At 47.0% G+C, this 23,932-nt stretch overlaps 3 protein-coding genes across 6 annotated transcripts in view; all 3 read right to left on the bottom strand.

Moving 5' to 3' along the window:
* Positions 1-4,894: 4,894 nt before the first annotated feature.
* On the bottom strand, positions 4,895-10,271 carry LOC144481950 (uncharacterized). 3 transcript variants are annotated; one of them, XM_078201131.1, is made up of 2 exons: positions 9,942-10,271; positions 4,895-8,978 (listed from the first exon to the last, which is right to left on the bottom strand). In XM_078201131.1, the coding sequence occupies exon 2, from the start codon at positions 8,728-8,730 to the stop codon at positions 7,603-7,605; it is 1,128 nt and encodes a 375-aa protein (XP_078057257.1). In that variant the 5' UTR covers positions 8,731-8,978; positions 9,942-10,271; the 3' UTR covers positions 4,895-7,602. The 3 variants fall into 3 exon arrangements, with proteins under 3 accessions (XP_078057257.1, XP_078057256.1, XP_078057255.1); XM_078201130.1 differs by having other exon boundaries at positions 9,738-10,271; XM_078201129.1 differs by having other exon boundaries at positions 9,729-10,271.
* A 2,941-nt stretch (positions 10,272-13,212) lies between these two features.
* LOC144481820 (uncharacterized) lies at positions 13,213-21,038 on the bottom strand. Of its 2 annotated transcripts, XM_078200974.1 has the most exons (3): positions 20,727-21,038; positions 18,840-19,189; positions 13,213-15,207 (listed from the first exon to the last, which is right to left on the bottom strand). In XM_078200974.1, exon 3 carries the CDS (start codon positions 13,818-13,820, stop codon positions 13,341-13,343), a length of 480 nt encoding a protein of 159 aa, XP_078057100.1. In that variant the 5' UTR covers positions 13,821-15,207; positions 18,840-19,189; positions 20,727-21,038; the 3' UTR covers positions 13,213-13,340. The 2 variants fall into 2 exon arrangements, with proteins under 2 accessions (XP_078057100.1, XP_078057099.1); XM_078200973.1 differs by lacking the exon at positions 18,840-19,189.
* Positions 21,030-23,932, bottom strand: part of LOC144481861 (uncharacterized) — a 144,211-nt gene continuing 141,308 nt past the window's right edge. Inside the window, exon 5 of the mRNA XM_078201009.1 lies at positions 21,030-23,129. Within this exon, the coding sequence (XP_078057135.1) occupies positions 22,610-23,129 (520 nt within the window). The 3' untranslated portion in view covers positions 21,030-22,609. The remainder of the gene's footprint in view (positions 23,130-23,932) is intronic.

Here is a 23,932-nt window from a genome sequence, read left to right on the forward strand (position 1 = left end):
TCGGCTTGAACCCCCTCACTATACTTACAGAACACACCCCCATACAACTACTGCTGAACGGCCAAATTAAAGATGGGACGGTTAGTCAAAACCGTATTGCACGGTGGACACTGATGTTACAGGGTCGAGACATTGCGGTCAAACACACCCGGGTCCCCACATTCCTGGCAGCCAACCTAAGCTACGGTGGGGAGCCCCATGAATGCCAGGTTCCGGCAATAAAAGGCCCCAAGGGGCCATTTTTGCCAAAACAAAAGGGGAGAGGAGCCAGGGGAATCAGCCAAATCCAGGCTCAGGATAGTTTAAAAATTTTTGTAGATGGGTCATCCATGGTGGAAGAGGGAAACAGGAGGACAGGATGTGGGATATATGTGGAAGACCAAGAAGGCAAGCCCCTGAGGGAGATAGCCTTAAAACTTCCAGCACACATGAGTGCACAAGCTGCAGAACTGGCAGCGATAGCATACGTAGTCAGCCATCCTGAGCTGTTCCCCACACCCGCGGACATACACTCTCATAGAAATCATAGAAACCCTACAGTGCAGAAGGAGGCCATTCGGCCCATCGAGTCTGCACCGACCACAATCCCACCCAGGCCCTACCCCCACTCTGATAGTATGTATGTCTGCAACAGTTTAACAGACTTCATGCCCCTATGGGAAGCAAGGGGATTCATATCTGCAGCTGGGAAACCTCTGCCATCAGCCCCACTGTTCAGATTTATTTTCCAGGCTGCCCAAGACCGGGAGTATGGCATAACCACCGCACCTCCCCACTTGGGAACATAAGGGCGGATGAATTAGCCAAACAGGGTGCGAGAGAGGGGAAATTTTGGCAACCAATAGTTACAGAGCGAATTGAAGCTGCGACTGTTAGTCGGACCAAGGTTGAAGACCTAAAACAAGCCCAGAGCAGTGACCAGGACCTGAAACAAATTCAGGAAGGGGCAAACCCCGCTTCCTTTGAAAAATGGCGGGACGCAATATTGGTACAGGATGGGCTTGTCCTTAAGGACGGCCTATATGTGGTCCCAACCAGGGACCGTAACCAAATCATTTTCCAAAACCACGATGTCCAGGGCCATCAAGGGGCAGGAACTACAAGTGAGCAAATCAAAGGATTGTGTTGGTGGCCAAACCTGAAACAGGATGTGCGGCATTACGTCGATAATTGTATCATCTGTGCACAGAACAATCCTGATAAATATCCCCACAAAGGGGAACTGAGGCAGACTCGCCCTGTGGAAGGTCCCTGGACAAATCTCCAGATTGACTATATTGGTCCCCTACCACCCGGAGTGGGAGGTTACAAATACATCCTGGTCATCGTAGACACTTTTAGTAAATGGGTGGAAGCTTTTCCAACCCGCACTAACACAGCCAAGGTCACGGCTGACATCCTAGTGCAGCGTATATTCACTAGGTGGGGCCTTCCCCGCAGCATCGACTTGGACCAGGGCACTCACTTCACTGCCCAGGTAATGCAACGCGTAATGGAATTGTTCGGGATAAAGCAACAATTCCACATTGCTTACCACCCCCAATCTAGCGGTGTAGTAGTGAGGATGAACCGTACCCTCAAAGATATGATCCATAAGACCGTTCAGCAGAACAATCACTCCTGGAACAAAGTCTTCCCCTTCATATTAATGATAGTGCGCAATTCCGTATCTAGTTCCACCGGATTCACCCCCCATGTCCTCATGACTGGGCGACCTATGCGAGGAATTGAACCTTTACTCGGGCTGGATCTGTCTGGGCCTGAAGTCACGGCCCTCACCCACGAAAATGCCGTGAGAGCCATCCTAGAAAACATACAGGCCGCACAACAGGCTGCAGCTGTTAAGATAGGCAAACGGAAGCAGCAAAGTAAGGCCTATTTTGATGGTAAGGTAAAACCCATCGAATATGAGGTTGGGCAACAGATAATGCTCAGAGTCTTCCAGCCAGGAACGTTCTTGTCCCCCAAATACCGGACCCTATCCAGTGGTAGATAAGGCCAGCTCCTCGGTATACAAGGTCATGGTCGACCACAAGAAAGCCGGGTGGTATCATGTGAACCAAATGAAGGCATTCGGCTCCCAGCAAAATTTGCACCAATACCATGTCACCTTGGAAGGAGTCTTTGAGCCACAAGGAAGCCCCAACCCTCACCCCACAGCACCGGACCTAAACGACGGTCCACAACCTGTACCCCAGGTTATCAACCCCCACCCAGTGTCCCCAGGAACAGCACACGCAACCTCGGACCCCACCCCAATTTACAGGGCTTCAGGAATAAAACCCCGGCCCAGGGGACCCCGACGGAAAGGATGGGGAACCCGCAAACCTTACCCCCTGTGGCGCCCCTGGTACCGGGACTCCCAGAACCGTTTGACCCGGAGCTCACTACCAGAGGTGGGAATGCAGTGGGTACCTGGCAGCCAAAGCCCGCCCATATAGGTTCCCTCCACTAAGAAAGAATCAGGACATTACAGTCCAAATTGTAAATAGCTTTATCCGTCCACTCCACGCATCACCCAATTGAAAAGGGTTTCTTATCTGCCCACATTATACTGCGTCATAATCTTCCGACACACCACAGTTTGGTTGTGAGATGAAGAATCTATTGTTATACTGTGCCATAGTCCTCCAACAACAAGGACACGTGCCACATAGCCAACATTTTATTTTCACGCTCTGCAAACTCCTTACCCCACTACCCTTCGTATGACACTATTGGGCCTTTATTATTCCTTTACTTATTTCTTTGTTTTTTTTAGAAAAAAAGAGAAGTCATACGACATTCTAGTAAAGAAAAGGAAAAGAGAATCAGATATTGATAAGAATTAACAGGTGCTACTTTGATCTTCCCCAGAATGAACTACATACTTCCCTGTTATCTGGGACTCCTTGTCGCAGACCGAACCACAGACACCACATCAACCAAAGACCAGAAGATCAGCCTACGATACCCCGGATATATGTGGTTCACCCCACGCCCGATGGAAGTACACTCGTCAGAGGTCAACCTTTTGGCACCCCTTAGAAACTTTCTGGAAGGGGACTACAGAACAATATCTAAAGAATGTAAACTCTTGCAGAATAAAAGACTTGATTTAGATGCAGCAAAAAGCAAGACTGAAGAAGGCAAAGGTCTCAGAGGCCCGTTCAGCAGCAGAACAGGAAATGCGAATTACACAAAGTGAATTCGATCGCCAGGCAGAGATCACAAGACCTTTGCTTGAAGGAATTAGCAGTACACATGTGCATCACCTTTGTTGCCCGCATGACTATGTTGGTGCCCAGTTGACCTACTACGCTCAGTGTTACCAGTATATGGTTGATTTACAGAAGCAACTTGGAAGTTTTCCAACCATGTTTTCTTCCAACAACAATCAGACTGCTCCGGCTTCTCTATCATCCTAAGCAATTTCGGCAAGGGCCATCCGACATCGGGACAGGCTCTACAATCAAGAGCCTTGATACTCTCCCATCTTGGTCACTTGTCATTTTGTACTGTTTATTGCTTTGTTTTGTATATACCCAATTGACGTATTGTTTCTTGTTGTTTTTAAAATCATTTTACTTCATTTTGTACTGTTTATTGCTTTGTTTTGTATATACCCGATTGCTTATTGTTTTTTTTAATTATTTTACTTCATTTAAATTTGTTATTACTATTGTGGGTTAGGGATGATACTGTCAACGCCAGATTCGGGGTACTTTCTTGTTCAGATGGTTTAGTGAGAATTGTGTGATCCGGTTCGCTGACGTTCATTGGATCAAGAGGAGGGAACGTGGTGAAATAAACAGGGCCTAGTTTTAAGGCTGATAAAATTGGATATCCTAAATTAAAGAATTGGGCATATTGAAATCAAACACAGTCAAACCTCGGGCAGGCCAATTGTACAAATACACAAATGTGTCTGGGCCTGACCTATCAAAGGTCATTACACTCTACTTGAGACTTAGCAGGAGATCATGGCACCTCATTGAAATGCATCGGTCTATTGTTAGAAGCCCAGATCGGGCCAGACTTTCTGTCACCAAGAGATCCTGCAGAAACCTTACCTGATAACAAGTTCAACAACATGGAGATGGACACCTGGGGGGCGGACCCTGGTGTCCTGTCAGGCAGACATCAAGAAACCCACTGGGTATTGGAACCCTCTTCTGGGACCTCATTGGCCGGAAGCCAGAGAAGTTTCTGGAAAGGCAAGCAGGCTGGGGATAAAGGGACACACTCAGAGGCACACTGCAGCGAAGACTGGACAGGGGAGACGGCCGTGACCATTCGGAAGACTGACCAGAGAAGGAAGGAAGGAAGAAGCTGCCATCGAGATGACAGACCAGAGGGACTCAGAGAATCGGGCCTGCAGTTTAACCAAACCACCTTTACGGGTAGTATACTTGAATCTGGGTATCCTCTTGTTTTATGTGGGTAATTTAAGGGTTAATAGTGTTATTATTAATAATCTTGTTGAACCTTTACTTGTGTTGGTCCTTTGTCCACCTTGCAAATAAGGGCACCAGGGTAAAACCTTGGAGTATGTAAACTGGTTGAAAGTATCTGAGATTAACAGGTACAACAGTAACACAGGGCAAATGTTCATCACTGAAAGAACCAAGATGAGGAGGAATTTCTTCAGCCAGAGGGTGGTGAATCTATGGAATTCATTTCCACAGAAGGCTGTGGAGGCCAGATCATTGAGTGTGTTTAAGACAGAGATAGATAGATTCTTGATTGGTAAGGGGATCAAAGGTTATGGGGAAAAGGCAGGAGAATGGGGTTGAAAACTGTATCAGCCATGACTGAATGGCGGAGGAGACTCGATGGGCTGAATAACTTAATTCTGATCCTCTATCTTATGATCACATGACGATCTTAAAGCAAGTGACACATTCAAAATCTTAAACACTTCATTTTTTATCCGTTACTGAACTGTAGTGATAGTTACATTTTCATACGTGAAAAGTCCCTCTTCAGAACTCGGCAAAAACATTATTCAAATTTACTCATCTGAGTGTGAGGGAAAGTTGCCTCATTCGGCTTCTTGTTAAATATTAACTGAATACATTATCTGACAGCCATGTGATATTTACACTTGCCCAAGTTTTAATGATATTCTGCTGAAGCAGTGTTATGGAGAAGCAAAAATTGGGACGAATGCCATTTTATGATCCAAATGTTGGACCAATTTCTGTAACGTGTTGCAAATCTTTTCAGCTGCATTGCACTTCCACAGAACAAGGTGCTGAAGTGCAGCATCACTTCACAGGTCGACATTCTGAGTCGGTGGCTTTGGTCGTGGGCAGGTTTTCATAGTGCACTGGTTATCAGGGCCACTGCCTGGCCTGAAACATTCTCAAAATTCACTGTTCTGATGTTCCCCAACTCAATTAGTATTCTTGAATGTGAACTGAATTCGGTATCATCGAAATATTGAATATTTGTTCTTGACCATTTCTTAGAAAATACACACAGCAAAATTGCTTTTCTGGCAGCAGGTGTTGGGAGGGTGCAGGGCTGGAATTTTGCTGCTTTTCCCTGTCTCACGCACCGTGGAGCTGAGGAAGAGAAAATAATTGATGGTGTTGTTTGAAAGCAATAACTTCGTAGATTTCTAATGGTTTACAGGTCGATACATATGAAGTCTAATAGCATAGAGTCATAGAGGTTTGCAGCATGGAAACAGGCCTTTCAATCCAACTTGGCCATGCCGCCCAGTTTTTACCATTCAGCCAGTCCCAATTGCCCACGTTTGACCCATATTCCTCGAGACCAATCTGTAGCAGGCGATACAGAAACCCTTGCTTTCTGAGACTATTAAAACAAAGTAGATTAGTTTAAAATAGGGACCACAGTGCGCCTTATACATCAAAGGTATCATCACAATGTGCCTCACTTAAATACTATATGAAAGTATTGTCTGTATAAGCACATATATAATCATTTTTGAACAAGGATTATAGATTTAAAACTGTATTTTTGTATTTTCTTGTGAACTTTGGCCAACAAGCAGTTTACTGCTTGGCATAATGGGAAATAAGTTTAATTAGACAGATTAGGCATTCTTTTGGAACAATGAAGCATAGAGTGTATATCCTATTATTCGGGGCAGGCCAGGCAGCTACAAGCTATCAAGGTTTTTGAAGTGAACAGAAAGGTTTAACTTCTAGCTGCAATGAATGGATATCTTCAACCTCCACTGATAAGGGAACAGGAACTAGAAAAGAAAGATGACTGCCTTCTCGTTCCCATGATTGCAGGTGTTAGGTCCGACCCTGGAACCTACCGGATTTGTGTCGGTAAAGTTATTAGGCAACAGTGGGGGGGGGGAAGAATCTCTGGGTTTGATGACCAATTAATTCCCAATTCTGCTAAAAGGTAGAATGCTACAGGCCAAAGTAAATAAGGTGCATTAATATATTTTGACCGTCCAGCTTGGATAGGTTGGGCAGGTGAATCGAATCTTCAGAAATGTATATCTGTTGTCCTCATGTGACGTAACGTCAGAGAGAAGTTGGAATCCTCTGACTGTCTCTCTCCCAATACGTGTTGGTCAAATAAAGAACGTCTTTAACTGCACACTGTCTCTCACAAGTCTTTGTGTTAACTGTGATTGGCTGAATACAAGACCCACCCCCCCCCCCAAACCCCAGTCCCAGTGGGACATTCCGAGGAAATACTGAGGCTCTGGCAGTGCGACACTCCCTCAATACTGACCCTCTGACAGTGCGGAACTACATTGATATTATGCTGGAGAGTCAACCTTGCTTCCTGTGTTAAGTGGCTGATGTGGGACTTGAACTCACAACCTTCTGGGTCAGAGGTGAGAGCTCCCTACTAATGCATGACTCACACAGCAACATTCTGCCACACTGACACTCTCATCAATTGCAGCATTTCATTACAAATATTTATTGAGTGGATTTCAAATTGAACCAGGTTTACAGCTGTGATGTTCAGTTCATACATCAAGGGTGAGAAATGCTGTGGGATGGACACTGAGTCCAGCAGCTGAGAGCGATGAACAGGCTGGGTTTAGTGATCCCAGTTGTGTTCCCGATAATTTCCCTGGGTTCCAAGGCTTGAAGCGACACTCTGGAATATGGGGAGAGTTGGAATTGTCCATCAGAGTAACTGAAGGTATGAAAAATGGAATAATCTAGGGTTAGGAAGGAGAAGGGTGGCACAGTGGTTAGCACTGCTCCCTCACGGCACCAGGGACCCAAGTTCGATTCCTGGCTTGCTTGGGTCACTGTCTGTGTGAAGTTTGCACGTTCTCCCTGTGTCTGTGTGGGTTTCCACTCGGGCTCTGGTTTCCTCCCACAGTCCAAAGATGTGCAGGTTAGGTGAACTGGCCATGCTAAATTCTCCCTCAGTGCACCCAAACAGGCGCCGGAGTGACGATGAGGGGATTTTCACAGTAACTTCATTGCAGTGCGAATGTAAGCCTACTTGTAACTAATAAATAAACTTTACTTTAGAATAGATTCAGTCCTGGATATGGTTTTCAGTTGCAATTGAATCTGTTTTCAGGTAAAGTGTGACTTCGCTGTGTCTCAGCAGGTGATGTGGACAAGTAAATCTCTTCTCACACACGCAGCAGGTGAACGGTCACTCCCCAGTGTGAGTGCTCTGGTGTCTCACCAAATCGGATAAGTGGGTGAATCTCTTCCCACACTCAGAACAGGGGAATGGCTTCAGCCCTGTGTGAATGTGCTGGTGTTTCAGCAGATCAGATGAATGGGTGAATCTTTTCCCACACTCTGTGCAGGGGAACGGCCTCTCTCCAGTGTGAGTGCGCTGGTGTCTCACCAGATCATATCTTCTCTTAAAGGTCTTCTCACATTCAGAGCATTGAAAGGGTCTCCAATCAGAATGAACACGTTGGTGTTCAATGCACTGGGAGGATTGACTGAATCCCTTGCCACACACACAGCAGGTGAACGGCCTCTCCCCAGTGTGGGTGCGTCGGTGTTTCTTGAGGTCGGATGACTGAGTGAAACTTTTCCCACACTCGGGACAGGTGAATGCCTTCTCCCCAGTGTGAACAGACCGGTGTATCTGCAGGTGATGTGGACAAGTAAATCCCTTCCCACACATGGGGCAAATGTACGGTTTCTCCCCAGTGTGAAGACGCCTATGAATCAAAAGGTTGCATGACCGAGAGAATGTTTTCCCACATTCGGAGCAGATGAATGGCCTTTCCCCAGTGTGAACCTGTCGGTGTGTCAGCAGGTGGGATGACATTGTGAATCCCTTCCCACACTCGGAGCAGATAAATGGTCTCTCCCCAGTGTGAATTCGCTGGTGTTTCAGAAGATCGGATGAACAAATGAAAGCCTTGCTACACATGGAGCAGGTGAATGGTCTCTCCCCAGTGTGAATGCGCTTGTGTGTAAGAAGGTGGATTGAAAGAATGAATCTCTTCCCACACACAGTGCAGGGGAACGGCCTCTCCCCTGTGTGAGTATATTGATGTCTCAACAGGTCACTGCTTCTTTTAAAGCTCTTCCCACATTTGATGCATTTAAAATGTCTCTTATCTGAGTGAATTAGTTGGTGGTCAGTGTATTGGGAGGAATGCGTGAATCTCTTCCCACACGGAGAGCTGCTGCATGGCTTGTCCTTGGTATGAATGCTCTGGTGCTCAGCGAGATGCTCTGACTCGCTGAACCTCTTCCCACACACAGAGCAGGTGAATGGCCTGTTGCTACTGCGAGCTCGCTGGCGTGTCAGCATGTTTATTGGCAGAGTCAATCCCTCCAACAGGAGGAGCTGGTGAACGGCCTCTCAGCAGTTCCCAGCTCAGTGTGTCTGTCTCGGTGCTGCCCCAATCACACTGATATTTAAATTGTTTCCCACAGACAAATATTTTCCCTAACACATTCAAAGGACGATGATATCCTGGAGATTGTTTTTACTGTGTCAGATCTTGATGTGATGTTTGATTTGATTTTCCTTTCTGTAAATCCTCCCGTTCTAATATCCTGTAAAATAAATTGAAAACAATTCTCACTCTAAGAACAGACACAAATTCAGAACAATTATAATTTCTGTGGAACATAATTTCCCCAAGTCTCAGTCTTTCACTCTCATAGGGTGAGAAAATAACAATGAAACAACCTCTTTTCATGCCCCTTTCTGCAGGGTTGCACACAGCAATGTCCTGCAGACTGATCAATGCCTAGAGTCTCCAGATTTGGCAGCACGGTGGAACAGTGCTTAGCACTACTGCCTCGCAGCAGTTTACGGGACCCGGGGTCGATTCCCGGCTTGGGTCACTGTTTGTGCAGAGTCTGCACGTTCTCCCCGTGTCTGCGTGGGTTTCCACCGGATTTCCTCCCATAGTCCGAAAGACGTGCTGGTTAGGTGCACTGGCCATGCTAAATTCTCCCTCAGTGTACCTGAGCAGGCGCCGGAGTGTGGCGACTAGGTCAGTTTCACAGTATCTTTATTGCAGTGTTAATGTAAGCCTACTTGTGACAATAAATACATAAACTTAAAACTTGCCCCAAAATGTGTAGATTCGGGGGATTTGCGGGGTGAATACATGGGGATACGGGGTAAACCTGGTTAACAGTCGGTGCAGAGTCCATTGACCGAATGGCCTCCTTCTGCACTGTAGGGATTCTATGAAATCCGGGAGTGGTTGGGAACCGCAGCCAATCTTGGGAGACACCTGAACCGTCCAGGCTCAACCCCGCCCCTCCTTCACTCCGATTGGCTGGAGGACCAACCGCTCTCACACAGTCCTCCTGCCTCGCTCCCGCTTCCTATTGGTCTGGAGCTGCCGTCAATCACCGGGCCATTGTGAACTGTGGCATGCGCAGTGCTGTTCCTCAGCCGAAGGGAGACAGACCCGGGAGAAGTGGATGGGATGGGAGAAGTAGAGCGAGTGGATTGGAGGCTTCATAAACACCCTTCGTAGTCCCCAACTCGCAAATACCGACCAAGCCGGCGCTGGAAGCGACGCCATTTCCTCGCGTTTTGCGCCATTTTGAGAACGGGCTGTGTGTGGTAGAGCGCATGCGCAACCAGTGAAGTCAGTCCCGGCTCAGGCCCGCCCCTCCTCCACTCCGATTGGTTGCAGGACCAGCCGACCCGGCTCGGTTCCCCGTTCCCTCCTTCCTATTGGTCCCACTCGGCTGTCCATCACAGTCCGGGCTTTGTCAGGTCGAGGAAGGGAGAAAGCTTTGATTGCCGGAAATAAATGTTGGAGCTGTTGTGATGGGTTTGGAAATTAGCACAGGAAATAGAATGTGTGGAATGGGGCATGATCAGTTTTGGAAAAAGAGATAAAATAAATTCCATGCAAATTACAATTCGTAGAATTGTCTGCACTGACTGTGATTATGTTTGTAAACTCTTACAGGCCTCAGAAATGAAAGATTTGGAGATGCAGCTGGTGAACAATCTGTTTGCTGTGTGAGTTTAACTCTACATTTTAAGTTCAGACACAGATCTCAAACTGATCTGGGAATGCCTTCCACATTCCTCGCACTTTACTGCTATACCCACTGCTCCATTCCTGAGGAATTGGGATAGTGAGCTTCAAGACAGCAACAGATTTCCAGCAGAGTCCCAGCTGAGACAGTCCTGCCACCGGATTAGAGGCTCCAGGACGTGTGTCTATTTTCTTTTTGATGGTTTGGGAGTCGAGAGAATGAGATTTGAGGCCTCGTCACTGACTCCTTTGTATAGGTTAGTGAGGAATGACCCCACCTCCCCTATTCTGGCTGTCACAACTCTTCACCCCCCCCCACCCCCTCACAATTCTTAACCCCTCTTGCTCCTCAAAACCCTTACATCCTCGGTGTTTCCAGAACTTACCTGGTCTCAGTCTGGGGTCTGTATTGTGTGCTTCAATTTATCTTCTACTCCAGGGAAACCTGCCTGAAGGAAGACAGCAGAGTAACTGAAAATAGATGCGAGTTTCTGGTCTAAGACAGGAGAACATTGGAGACAATTTGCCAGTGGGCTAATGGAAGAGAAGGAAGCAGCAGAGGCAGTTGATAGGATTGTCTCAATCTTATTGACAAAGAAGCTCTATGAGCTCCTCACTCTTGTTGATGGAGGAGACAGGGGAGAGGGAGAGAACTTCAAAAGGAACTGACTGAGATATTAAAAACATCAGACACTGTATTTAACACAAAGCTGATTTATGTGACTTTGACCAAATTCCCCACCAACTCGATTTTCAAGTTTGCTGACGACACCACTGTAGTAGGTCGCACCTCAAACTCTGACGAGACAGTACAGGAATGACATAGAGAATCTGGTGCGGTGACAATAATCTCTCCCTCAATGTCAACAAAATGAAGGGAGATTGTCATCGACTTCAGGAAGCGTAGAGGAGAACATGCCCCTGTCTACATCAACGGGGACGAAGTGGAAAGGGTCGAGAGCTTGAAGTGTTTAGATGTCCAGATCACCAACAACCTGTCCTGGTCCCTCCATGCCGACACTATAGTTAAGAAAGCCCACCAAACGCCTCTACTTTCTCAGAAGACTAAGGAAATTTGGCATGTCAGTTATGACTCTCACCAACTTTTACAGATGCACCATAGAAAGCATTCTTTCTGGCTATATCACAGTTTGGTATGGATCCTGCTCTGCCCAAGACCGCAAGGAACTACAAAAGGTCATGAATGTAGCCCAATCCATCACGCAAACCAGCCTCCTATCCATTGACTCTGTCCACACTTCCCGCTGCCTCGGCAAAGCAGCCAGCATAATTAAGGACCCCACGCACCTTGAACATTCTCTCTTCTACTTTCTTCCATCGGGAAAAAGATACCAAAGTCTGAGGTCGCGTACCAACCGACTCAAGAACAGCTTCTTCCCTGTTGCCGTCAAGACTTTTGAACAAACCTACCTTGCATTAAGTTGATCTTTCTCTACACCCTAGCTATGACTGTAACACTACATTCTGCATTCTCTCGTTTCCTTCTCTATGAACAGTATGTTCTGTTTGTGTAGTGTGCAAGAAACAATACTTTTCACTGAATGTTAACTTAATGTTCGATCAATCAGACGCAGCATGGATTCATGAGGGGAAAGTCGTGCTTGACGAACATGTTGGATTTTTATGAAGATGTGACTAGGGCGGTTGATGGAGGAGAACCGGTGGATGCGGTGTTTTTGGATTTCCAAAAGGCGTTTGATAAGGTGCCCCATAAAAGGCTACTGAAGAAGATTAGGGCACACGGAGTTGGGGGTAGTGTGTTAAAGTGGATTGGGGACTGGCTATCCGACAGGAAGCAAAGAGTCGGAATAAATGGGTGTTTTTCCGGTTGGAGGAAGGTGACTAGTGGCGTGCCGCAGGGATCGGTACTCGGGCCGCAACTATTTACCATTTATATAGATGATCTGGAGGAGGGGACGGAGTGTAGGGTAACGAAGTTTGCAGACGACACAAAGATAAGTGGAAAAGTGAATCGTGTGGAGGACGGAGAAGATCTGCAGAGAGATTTGGACAGGCTGAGTGAGTGGGCGAGGATATGGCAAATGGAGTATAACGTTGAGAAATGCGAGGTTATACACTTTGGAGGAAATAATAACAAATGGGATTACTATCTCAATGGAAACAAATTAAAACATGCTACCGTGCAAAGGGACCTGGGGGTCCTTGTGCATGAGACGCAAAAGCCCAGTCTGCAGGTACAACAGGTGATCAAGAAGGCAAATGGGATGTTGGCCTATATTGCGAAGGGGATAGAATATAAAAGCAGGGATGTCTTGATGCACCTGTACAGGGCATTGGTGAGGCCGCAGCTGGAATACTGTGTGCAGTATTGGTCCCCTTATATGAGGAAGGATATATTGGCATTGGAGGGAGTGCAGAGAAGGTTCACCAGGTTGATACCGGAGATGAGGGGTTTGGATTATGAGGAGAGGCTGAGGAGATTGGGTTTGTACTCGTTGGAGTTTAGAAGGATGAGGGGGGATCTTATGGAGACTTATAAGATAATGCGGGGGCTGGATAGGGTGGAGGCGGAGAGATTCTTTCCACTTAGTAAGGAAGTTAAAACTAGAGGACACAGCCTCAAAATAAAGGGGGGTCGGTTTAGGACAGAGTTGAGGAGGAACTTCTTCTCCCAGAGGGTGGTGAATCTCTGGAATTCTCTGCCCACTGAGGTGGTGGAGGCTACCTCGCTGAATATGTTTAAAACGCGGATGGATGGATTCCTGATCGGTAAGGGAATTAAGGGTTATGGGGATCAGGCGGGTAAGTGGTACTGATCCACGTCAGATCAGCCATGATCTTATTGAATGGCGGGGCGGGCTCGAGGGGCTGGATGGCCTACTCCTGCTCCTATTTCTTATGTTCTTAAATCTAATCACTCTAGTTAATTGTGAATTTGTTGGCGTCTCAGCAGGTTGGATGAGGTGAGGAATCCCTTCCCACACTCAGAGTAGGTGAATAGCCTCTCCCCATTGTGACTCCGCTGGTGTACAGTGAACCCAAACGATGCTTTGAACCCAGACCCACAGTCAGAGCACCTGCATAGTTTATCTTTAGTGTGAACATGTTGGTGGGCCATCAGGCTACCAGAATCTTTAAAACACTTCTCACAGTCTGGGCATTTGAAAGGTTTCTTGTCAGTGTGAACTCGTTGGTGTCTCACCAGCACGGATGACTGAGTGAATGCCATCCCACACTTGGAGCAGGTGAATGGTCTCTCCCTGGTGTGAACTCGCTGGTGTATCAGCAAGTGAGATGACTGAGTGAAACACTGTGGCACAGTGGTTAGCACTGCTTCCTCACAGCGCCAGGGACCTGGGTTCAATTCCTGGCTTGGGTCACTGTCTGTGCAGAGTCTGCACATTCTCCCTGTGTGTGCATGGGTTTCCTCTGGGTGCTCTGGTTTTCTTCCACAGTCCAAAGGTTAGGTGGATTGGTCATGTGAAATTACCCTAGTGTCAGGGGGACCAGCTAGGGTAAATACATGGGGTTATGGGGATAGGGCCTGGGTGAGATAGTGGTCGGTACAGACTCAATGGGCTGAATGGCCTCCTTCTGCACCGTAGGATTCGATGATTCTATGAATGCTTTCCCACACTTGCAGCAGATAAACGGTCTCTCTCCGGTGTGAACTTGCTGGTGTATCAGCAAGTGAGATGACTGAGGGAATGCTTTCCCAAACTTGGAGCATTTGAACGGTCTCTCCCCTGTATGAACTCATTGGTGTACAGTGAGCTCAAATGATGTCTTGAACCCCGACGCACAGTGAGAGCACCTGAATAGTTTCTCTTCATTGTGAATACATTGATGGCGTTTTTAATTCCTGAGAACATTTAAAGTTTTCCCTGCAGTCTGGGCATTTAAAAGGTTTCTCCCGGTGTGAACCCTCTGATGTGTCACCAGATGGGATAACTCAGTGAATCTGTTCCCACACTTGGAGCAGCTGAATGGCCACACCCCAGTGTGAACTGGCAGATGTGCAGTGAGTTGTGATGATCGCCTGAACCCAGCCCCACAGGGAGTTCACCTGAATGGTCTCCCTCCAGTGTGAGTGAGCTGGTGTTTAATGAGGTATGATGACTGCCGGAACCCAGCTCCACCGTGAGAGCCCTTGAATCGTTTCTCGTCAGTGTGACCACGTTGATGGATTATCAATACACCAGAAATTTTAAAGCACTTCCCACAGTCTGGACATTTAAAAGGTCTCACACCAGTGTAAACACGTTGATGGCGCATCATTTCCCCAGAACTTTTATCAAACTTGCAACAGTCTGAACATTTGAAAGGTCTTTCGTCAGTGTGAACACATTGATGGGACATCAGTTCCCAGGAACATTTACAGCACTTCTCACAGTCTGAGCATTTAAAAGATTTTGTCAGTGTAACATCGCTGGTATTTCACCAGGCTATGTGAGGTAATAAATCCTTTCCCACATGTGGAGCAGGTGAACGGTCTCTCTCCAGTGTGGCTATAGCGATGAGCTTCCAGTTCAAATGAATAATTGAATCCCTTCCCACAGTGCTCACATTTCCACGGTTTCTCCCTGTTGCAACGGCATTTATGTTCTGACAGGTCAGATGTTCAGCTGAATTCTCTTCCACACGCAGAACACGTGTACAATTTCTCCCCACTGTGAATGGTGCTTTTTCCTTCCATGTTCAAAACCTGATGATATTTAGTTTACAATAAATTGGGCAAACCCTTCAGTTCCTGATGTGATGTTTGATTCCAGTTTCCTGACTGCAATACCCTATGAAATTGGTTTGAGACAAAAAAAAATGAGTGAGAGAACTGTCAAAAACACAAAGGCAGGTTGTGAAATTGAACTGAATTAATCTGATAATTTGTGAGGCCGGCACTAGGAACAAATGACCATGAAAGCTGCTGGATTGTTGTAAAAACCCAACTGGGTCACTAATGTCCTTCAGGGAAGGGAAGCTGCCACCTGGTCTGGGCCTACATGAGATTCTGGTGTCTGCCACACAAGTGGGAACCGGAGAAACATAGATCGAGATACACCATTAGCGAAGGACAAACATTTCATATATCTATAATGCAATAAAATCTTTGATGGAATCTCCCAAACATCCCCCCAATCTTCACCACCAAGGACCAGGATAGCAGTCTTAATGTGTTTGAAATCAAGTGATGAAGAAGCAAACATTTCCTGTATTTATTATTAGGAAGACTGAAACCATTGCCTTCAGGCCCCGCTGCAAACTCAGCTCCCTAGCCACCGACTCCAGCCCTCTGTGCAGGAAATTCCTGATGTGCAAACATATTGTTCACAACTTTTAAAATCCTATATCCACATCATCACTAAAATGCCACCCTCCCATCTCAACAACATCTCTGCTTTGCAGTCTCAGATCACCTGATGCTGAAACTCTAACCCATTCTATTGTTACCTCTAGATTTACCTATCCTAATGCCCTCCTGGCCGGCCTGCCACATTCAACCTCCCTGTAATCTTGAGGGTATCCAAAACTCTGCTGCCCGTGTGCTTACTCACACCAAGTCTAGTACACCCATCACCTTTGTGCTCTCTGACCTACAAAGGTTCCTGGTGAAGGCGCATCAAAACATTAAAATTCCCATCTCTTATTTCATCCATTGTCCTAACCATCCCTATCTCTGTAAACTCCTGCAGGCGCACACCCTCCGAGATCTCTACACTCATCGAATCCAAATCTCTTCAACATTCCTGATTTTAATCGCTCCACAATCACCAGGCAAGACTGTTCTCTTCCTGTTGGGGAGTACTTCAGCGGTCACGGGCATTTGGCCTCTGATATTCGGGTAAGCGTTCTCCAAGGCGGCCTTCGCGACACATGACGGCGCAGAGTCGCTGAGCAGAAACTGATAGCCAAGTTCCGCACACACGAGGATGGCCTCAACCGGGATATTGGGTTCATGTCACACTATCTGTAACCCCCACAGCCTGCCTGGACCTGCAGAGTTTCACCGGCTGTCTTATCTGGAGACAATACACATCTTTTTAGCCTGTCTTGATGCTCTCTCTACTCACGTTGTTTTGTTTCTTAAAGACTTGATTAGCTGTAAGTATTCGCATTCCAACCATTATTCATGTAAATTGAGTCTGTGTCTTTATATGCCCTGTTTGTGAACAGAATTCCCACTCACCTGAAGAAGGGGCTTGGAGCTCCGAAAGCTTGTGTGGCTTTTGCTACCAAATAAACCTGTTGGACTTTAACCTGGTGTTGTTAAACTTCTTACTGTGTTTAATCGCTCCACCATTGGTGAATGTTTTAATTTGCTTGGGCCACAAGCTCTGGAATTTCCTCCTTAAACCTCTCCACCTCATTTTCCTCCTTTAAGATTCTCCTTAAAACCTCCCTCTTTGACCAACCTGCCTGGAGACTCCTTATGAGTCACGCACCATCCTGACTTGTCTGACATCCAGCACTGGACAAACAGAAATTTCCTTCATTTAAAAATTGGGAAGACTGAAATGATTGTCTTCAATCCCACTACAAACTCCTCTCTCTAACCATCAACACCACCCATCTCTCTTACAAATTTGAGTCTGAACAAAACTGTTCATAATCTTGGTGTCATATTTTAAAGTAAAAAGTTTATTTATTGGTCACAAGTAAGGCTTACATTAACACTGCAATGAAGTTACTGTGAAATTCCCCGAGTCACCACAATCCGGCGCCTGTTCGGGTCGATGCACCTAAGTAGCACGTCTTTCAGACTGTGGGAGGAAACTGGAGCACCTGGAAGAAGCCCATACGGACACAGGGAGAACGTGCAGACTCCACAAAGACAGTGACCCAAGTCAGGAATCGAACCAGGACCCCTGGCGCTGTGAAACAGCAGTGCTAACCACTATGTCACCGTGGCGTCCATGTAATCCATGCAATGAAATAATAATATTTTACCCCAAGCTGAGCTTCTGACCACATATCACAAAGACCAAGTATTTCCACCTCAGTAACTTTGTCTAACTTCACTTCTGCCTCAGCTCATCTGTTGCTGAAACTTTGTTCCCTTGAAACTGGAACATTCACAGCTGCCCACATAAAGATGGTGTAGTCGGGCTAACCAAGGGGGTGTGGGCCACAGCAAGAGAGGAATGAATGGAAAGGGTTAAACAGACAGCACTGTGGTATCCACGCTCACTGCAGGCAGTCAGGACAAAATACAAATAACGACATCTCAGATGGCACTAAAACAGTCACACACCAGGTGGTATCGCTCCAAGCTTTCAGCAACTATAAGAGAATTGATACCAATTATCAAGGCTCCAAAAGGGCGGGAGGAACCATTGCGCTTCTGAAAACTTATCCAGGAGATGGGACAATTAACACCACATCAAAATCAGTTTGACAAACACAACACATCGATATTGTGAACAGGTGGACAGGAGATGCCCACAAAGTGATGAAGGCTGCATCACCCCCAAGGCAATGGAACCGCAGAATGTAATCAAAAACAGAACTGTAACCAATTCAAGGTAACAATCTGATGACCTAATCGAAATGTAACACATTGTAATGTAAAGAAAGGGGTATAAAGAATGTGTAAGACCCAATGCTCAGTAGAGTAGCTCAGAAGCAATCTGTAGTTACAGCCACGAGTTCTGCTCTCCTTCATGCATGTTGAATGAAGCCGTTTTTGTTGAAATTCTGCACGATCTCTGAAGACTCAATTCGTCCATTCCCTCCTCCAGATGGGATCATTCAAAACTATGCTTCCCGTGCCCTTACTCCCACTAAGTCTCATTCATCCAACACCCCTGTGCTCACTGAGCTCTGATGTGGAGATGCCGATGTTGGACTGGGGTAAGCAAAGTAAGAAGTCTCACAACACCAGGTTAAAGTCCAACGGGCGGCACGGTAGCACAGTGGTTAGCACTGCTGCTTTACAGCTCCAGGGTCCCGGGTTCGATTCCTGGCTCGGGTCACTGTCTGTGTGGAGTTTGCACATTCTCCTTGTGTCTGCGTGGGTTTCCTCCGGGTGCTCTGGTTTCCTCCCACAGTCCAAAGATGTGCGGGTTAGTTTGATTGGCCAGGTTTAAAAAAATTGCCCCTTAGAGTCCTGGGATGCGTAGGTTAGAGGGATTAGCGGGTAAAATATGTGGGGGTAGGGCCTGGGTGGGATTGTGGTCGGTGCAGACTCGATGGGCCGAATGGCCTCCTTCTGCACTGTAGGGTTTCTATGATTCTAGGTAAATTGTACCTGTTAATTCTCAGATACTTTCGACCAGTTTACTTACTCCAAGGTTTTACCCCGGTGCCCTTATTTGCAAGATGGACAAACACAAGTAAAGGTTCAACAAGTTTATTAATAATAACACTATTAACCCTTAAATTACCCACATAAAACAAGAGGATACCCCAAATTCAAGTATACTACCCGCAAAGATGGTTTGGTGAAACTGCAGGCTCGATTTGCTGAGTCCCTCTGGTCCGTCGTCACGAAGGTGAATCTCGATGGCAGCTTCTTCCTTCTTTCCTTCCTTCCTTTTCTGGTCAGTCTTCCGGATGGTCAAGGTCGCCTCCTTCGTCGAGTCTTCGCTCCTGGTGTGTCTGAAATTTGTCCCTTTATCCCCCTGCCTGCTTGCCTTTCCAGAAACTTCTCTGGCTTCCGGCCAGTGAGGTCCCAGGAGGGGGTTCCAATAACCAGTGGGTTTCTTGATGTCTGCCTGACAGGACACCAGGGTCCACCCCCAGGTGCCCATCTCCATGCTGTTGCTTACATGTAACCTGTTATCAGATAAGGTAACTGCAGGAACTCTCGGTGACAGAAAGTCTGGCCCGATCTGCGCTTCTAACAATAGGCCGGTGCATTTCAATGGGGTGCAATGATCTCCTGCTCAGTATCAGTAGAGTGCAACGACCTTTGATGGGTCAGGCCCAGACATGTTTGTGTTTTTGTACAATTGGCCTGCCCGAGGTTTGATTGTGTTTGATTTTAATATGCCCAATTCTTTAGATTAGGATATCCAATTTTATCAGCCTTAAAACTAGGCCCTATTTATATTATCACATTTATTTGGTAGCACAAGCCACAAGCTTTCAGAGCGCTGCTCCTTCATCAGGTGAGTGACCTGATGAAGGAGCAGCGCTCTGAAAGCTTGTGGCTTGTGCTACCAAATAAACCTGTTGGACTTTAACCTGGTGTTGTGAGACTTCTTACTGTGCTCACTGAGCTCCACAGACTCCTGGTTGAACAGCACCTCAATGTCAAAATTATCATCCTTGTTTCCAAATCCTATGGTCACCTCTCCCCTCACTACCTCTATAAGTTCTTCAAATCTACATCCCCCCAGATATCTGAACTCATCAAATGCTGGCTGATTGATGTTCTGATTTTAATTTATTGACCGTTTGTGACCATGCGTTTAGCTGCCCAGGCCAAAAGCTCTGGAATTCCCTCCTTGGACCTCTCTGTCTCTCTCACTTATTAATCTTCCAGATTATCTATAATACCTCCCTCCTCGACCAAGCTTTTGGTCACCTGCCCGAATGTCTCCTTATGTGGCTCAGTGACAAATGTTACTTCGTCACATTTCTGTTAAATGCCTTAGAATGTGGCATGGTGGGACTGTGATTAGCACTGCTGCCTCACAACACCAGGGACCCAGGTTCAATTCCAGCCTCAGGTGACTGTGTGGAGTTTGAAAAGATTGAAGAACATTGGGCGGCACGGTAGTCGTGGTTAGCACTGCTGCCTCACGGCGCCCGGGACCCGGGCTCGAATCCCAGCTTGGGTCACTATCTGTGTGGAGTCTGCACGTTCTCCCCGTGTTTGCGTGGGTTTCCTCCGGGTGCTCCGGTTTCCTCCCACGGTCTGAAGATGTGCACAGTAGGTTGATTGGCCGTGCTAAACTGATCTTAGTGTCAGGGTGATTAGCAGGGTAAATATGTGGGGTTACGGGAATAGGGGCTAGGATTGTGGTTCGTGCAGACTCGATGGGCCGAATGGCCTCCTTCTGTACTGTCGGGATGCTATGATTGCCACCAATAAACATGGCGGCCACGCATGCGTGAGATTGTACATTGCCCTTCACAAAGATGGCTGCCACGCATTAACCCTGCAGCATATTCCCCCCATAAAGATGGCTAAACATGGCTGTCGTTAACTCAAGTTTAAGTCGGAACAAACTGCGACCCGATTCCGGGCAAACGAAGGACGGGGAATTCTTTTTCGGGGTTAGCGGTTTTCACAGCATGTTCACGAAGCCTCTCCTCCCACCCGCCAGATCCATCGCTCCCTCCTCTCGCCTTTTTTAGTACTCACCGATCAGCAATCCGAAACAGCAGCATGGCTATTGTTTATACTCCGCATGCTCCACTCCCAGACCCGCCCTGATCCTCATTCATTCCGGTGGGAGGGCCAGCCGCTGCGCTCGGTCTTCCAGCCCCGCCCCCTCTGTTCCTATTGGCTCGCAGCTGCCGTCAATCAGCCAGAAGGCGAAGCAGCTGATTGGATTGCCTCATTCTTCGTGAGAAAGAAGCTCCATGAGCTCCTCACACTTGTTAGAGGTGAGGATGGAGGAAGCAAGGGAGAGACCTTCAAAAGAAACCAACTTGTATTAGAGATAAAGTTAAAGTTTATTTATTCGTCACAAGTAAGCCTTACATTAACACTGCAATGGAGTTACTGTGAAATTCCCCTAGTCGCCACACTCCGGTGCCTGTTCGAGTCAATACACCTAACCAGTACGTCTTTCAGTCTGTGGGAGGAAACCGGAGCACCTGGAGGAAACCCACACAGACACGGGGAGAAGGTGCAAACTCCACACAGTGACCCAAGCCGGGAATCGAATCCGGGTCCCTGGTGCTGTGAGGCTGCAGTGCTAACCACTGTGCCACCATGCGATATTTAAAAAATTCAACACACTTTATTTAGCACAAATCTGATTTATCTAATTCATCCAGAACATTAAAACCTATTTGGGCTGGAGTGTATTCACGTTGTGGAGATGGACTGGGGTGAACACAGTAAGAGTTTTAACAACACCAGGTTAAAGTCCAACAGGTTTATTTGGTAACAAATACCATTAGCTTTCGGAGCGCTGCTCCTTCGTCAGATGGAGTGGAAATGTGCTCTCAAACAGGGCACAGAGACACAAAATCAGGTTACAAAATACTGATTAGAATGCGAATCCCTACAGCCAACCAGATCTTAAAGATACAGACAATGTGGGTGGGGGGAGCATTAGGGCGGCCTTCACGACACACGACAGCGCAGAGTCGCTGAGCAGAAACTGATAGCCAAGTTCCGCACACATGAGGACGGCCTAAACCGGGATGTTGGATTTATGTCACATTATCAGTAACCCCCACAGCTTGCCTCCTGAGCTTGCAGAATCTCACTAGCTGTTCTGTCTGGAGACAATACACATCTCTTTAACCTGTGTTTAATGCTCCCTCCACCCATGTCCCGAGGCATGGTACATTGGGGAAACCATGCAGACGCTACGACAACGGATGAACGAACACCGCTCGACAATCACCAGGCAAGACTGTTCTCTTCCTGTTGGGGAGCACTTCAGCAGTCACGGGCATTCAGCCTTGGTTCTTCAGGTAAGCATTCTCCAAGGCGGCCTTCAGGACACACGACAGCGCAGAGTTGCTGAGCAGAAACTGATAGCCAAGTTCCGCACACATGAGGACGGCCTAAACCGGGATGTTGGATTTATGTCACATTATCAGTAACCCCCACAGCTTGCCTCCTGGGCTTGCAGAATCTCACTAGCTGTTCTGTCTGGAGACAATACACATCTCTTTAACCTGTGCTTAATGCTCCCCCCACCTACATTGTCTGTATCTTTAAGATATGGTTGGATGTAGGGATTCGCATTCTAATCAGTATTCTGTAACTTGATTTTGTGTCTCTGTGCACTGTTTGAGAGCACATTTCCACTCCATCTGATGAAGGAGCAGCGCTCCAAAAGCTAATGGTATTTGCTACCAAATAAACCTGTTGGACTTTAACCTGGTGTTGTTAAAACTCTTACTGTGTATTCACGCCAACAGAGACTGACCAACAAACATGGCTCTGTGCTGGGTGTGATTCACAGCAAAATCCAATTATTGTAGTTAAATGTGAACTCGCTGGTGTCTCAGTAGATGTGGTGGGTGACCAAATCCCTTCCTAGACACAGAGCAGATGAAGGGTCACTCCACAGTGTGAATTCGCTGGTGTACAATGAGGTCTGATGATGTTTTGAACCCATTCCCGCAGCGAGAGCATCTGAACGGCCTCTCATCAGTGTGAACTAATTGATGGGATATTAAGTTCCCGGAACTTTTAAAACACTTCCCACAGTTTAGGCATTTAAAAGGTCTTTCATCAGTGTGAACTCGCTGGTGTTTCCGCAGGCTAGATGAATGACTGAATCTCTTCCCACACTTGGAGCAGGTGAGCGGTCTCTCCCCCGTGTGAGTGCGCTGATGCACACTGAGGTCAGATGACCATCTGAACCCAGTCCCACAGAGAGAGCATCTGAATGGTCTCTCATCAGTGTGAACACGTTGATGGAGCATCAGTTCCCCAGAACTTTTATAACACTTCCCACAGTCTGAACATTTAAAAGGTCTCTCATCAGTGTGGACTCGCTGGTGTGTCTGCAGGTGGGATGATTTAGTGAATCCTCTCCCACACGTGGAACAGGTGAAAGGTTTCTCCCCAGTGTGACTGCGCCGATGAGTTTCCAGCTCAAATGGATATTTGAATCCCTTCCCACAGTCCTTACATTTACACGGTTTCTCCTCAGTGTGACTGTATTTGTGTTTCGACAGGCCAGATGATCGGCTGAATCCTTGTCCACATACGGAACACATGTACGCTTTCTCCCCACTGTGAACAGTGCTTTTTCCTTCCATGTTCAAAATCCGATGACAGGCAGATTACGATAAATGGGGCGACTCTGTCAGATCCTGATGTGATAATTGATTTCAGTTTCCCGACTGCAGATCCTCCCTTCTAATACCCTGTGAACTTGATTTAAAACAGGAAAAAAAGGAGTGAGAGAGAACCCATAAACAAAAGGCAGGTTGTGAAATTGAGCTGAGTCTGTAATTTGTGGGGCTGACACTGGGAAAAAGTGATCATAAAGCTGCTGGATTGTCATAAAAACGCAACTGGTTCGCACATGTCGTTCAGGCAAGGCAACCTGTCACCCACTCTGGACCAACACAAGATCCTGGCCTCTCTGGGAGAACTGGGAGTGTCTTTGGGAGTGGCAGGGGTTGAAGGAGAGGTATCTACATCTCAGCCAGAATCATAGAATCCTTACAGTGCAGAAGGAGGCCATTCAGCTCATTGAGTCTGCACTGACCCACCAATAGACCATCCCATCCAGGCCCTTTCCTGTGTAATCCCATGTATTTACCCTGCAAATCCCCCTAACCTACGCATCTTGGAATGCTAAGGGGCAATTTAACATGGCCAACCGACCTAACCTGTGCATCTTTGGACTGTGGGAGGAAACCCATGCA

The sequence above is a fragment of the Mustelus asterias genome, chromosome X (assembly GCF_964213995.1).
Source record: "Mustelus asterias chromosome X, sMusAst1.hap1.1, whole genome shotgun sequence".
Classification (NCBI taxonomy): domain Eukaryota; kingdom Metazoa; phylum Chordata; class Chondrichthyes; order Carcharhiniformes; family Triakidae; genus Mustelus; species Mustelus asterias.

Coding starts and splice junctions, on each gene's coding strand:
- LOC144481950 (XM_078201131.1), bottom strand. CDS start 8,730: ATGCTGACACGCCAGCGAGCTCGCAGTAGCAACAGGCCATTCACCTGC.
- LOC144481820 (XM_078200973.1), bottom strand. CDS start 13,820: ATGTGCAGACTCTGCACAGACAGTGACCCAAGCCAGGAATTGAACCCA.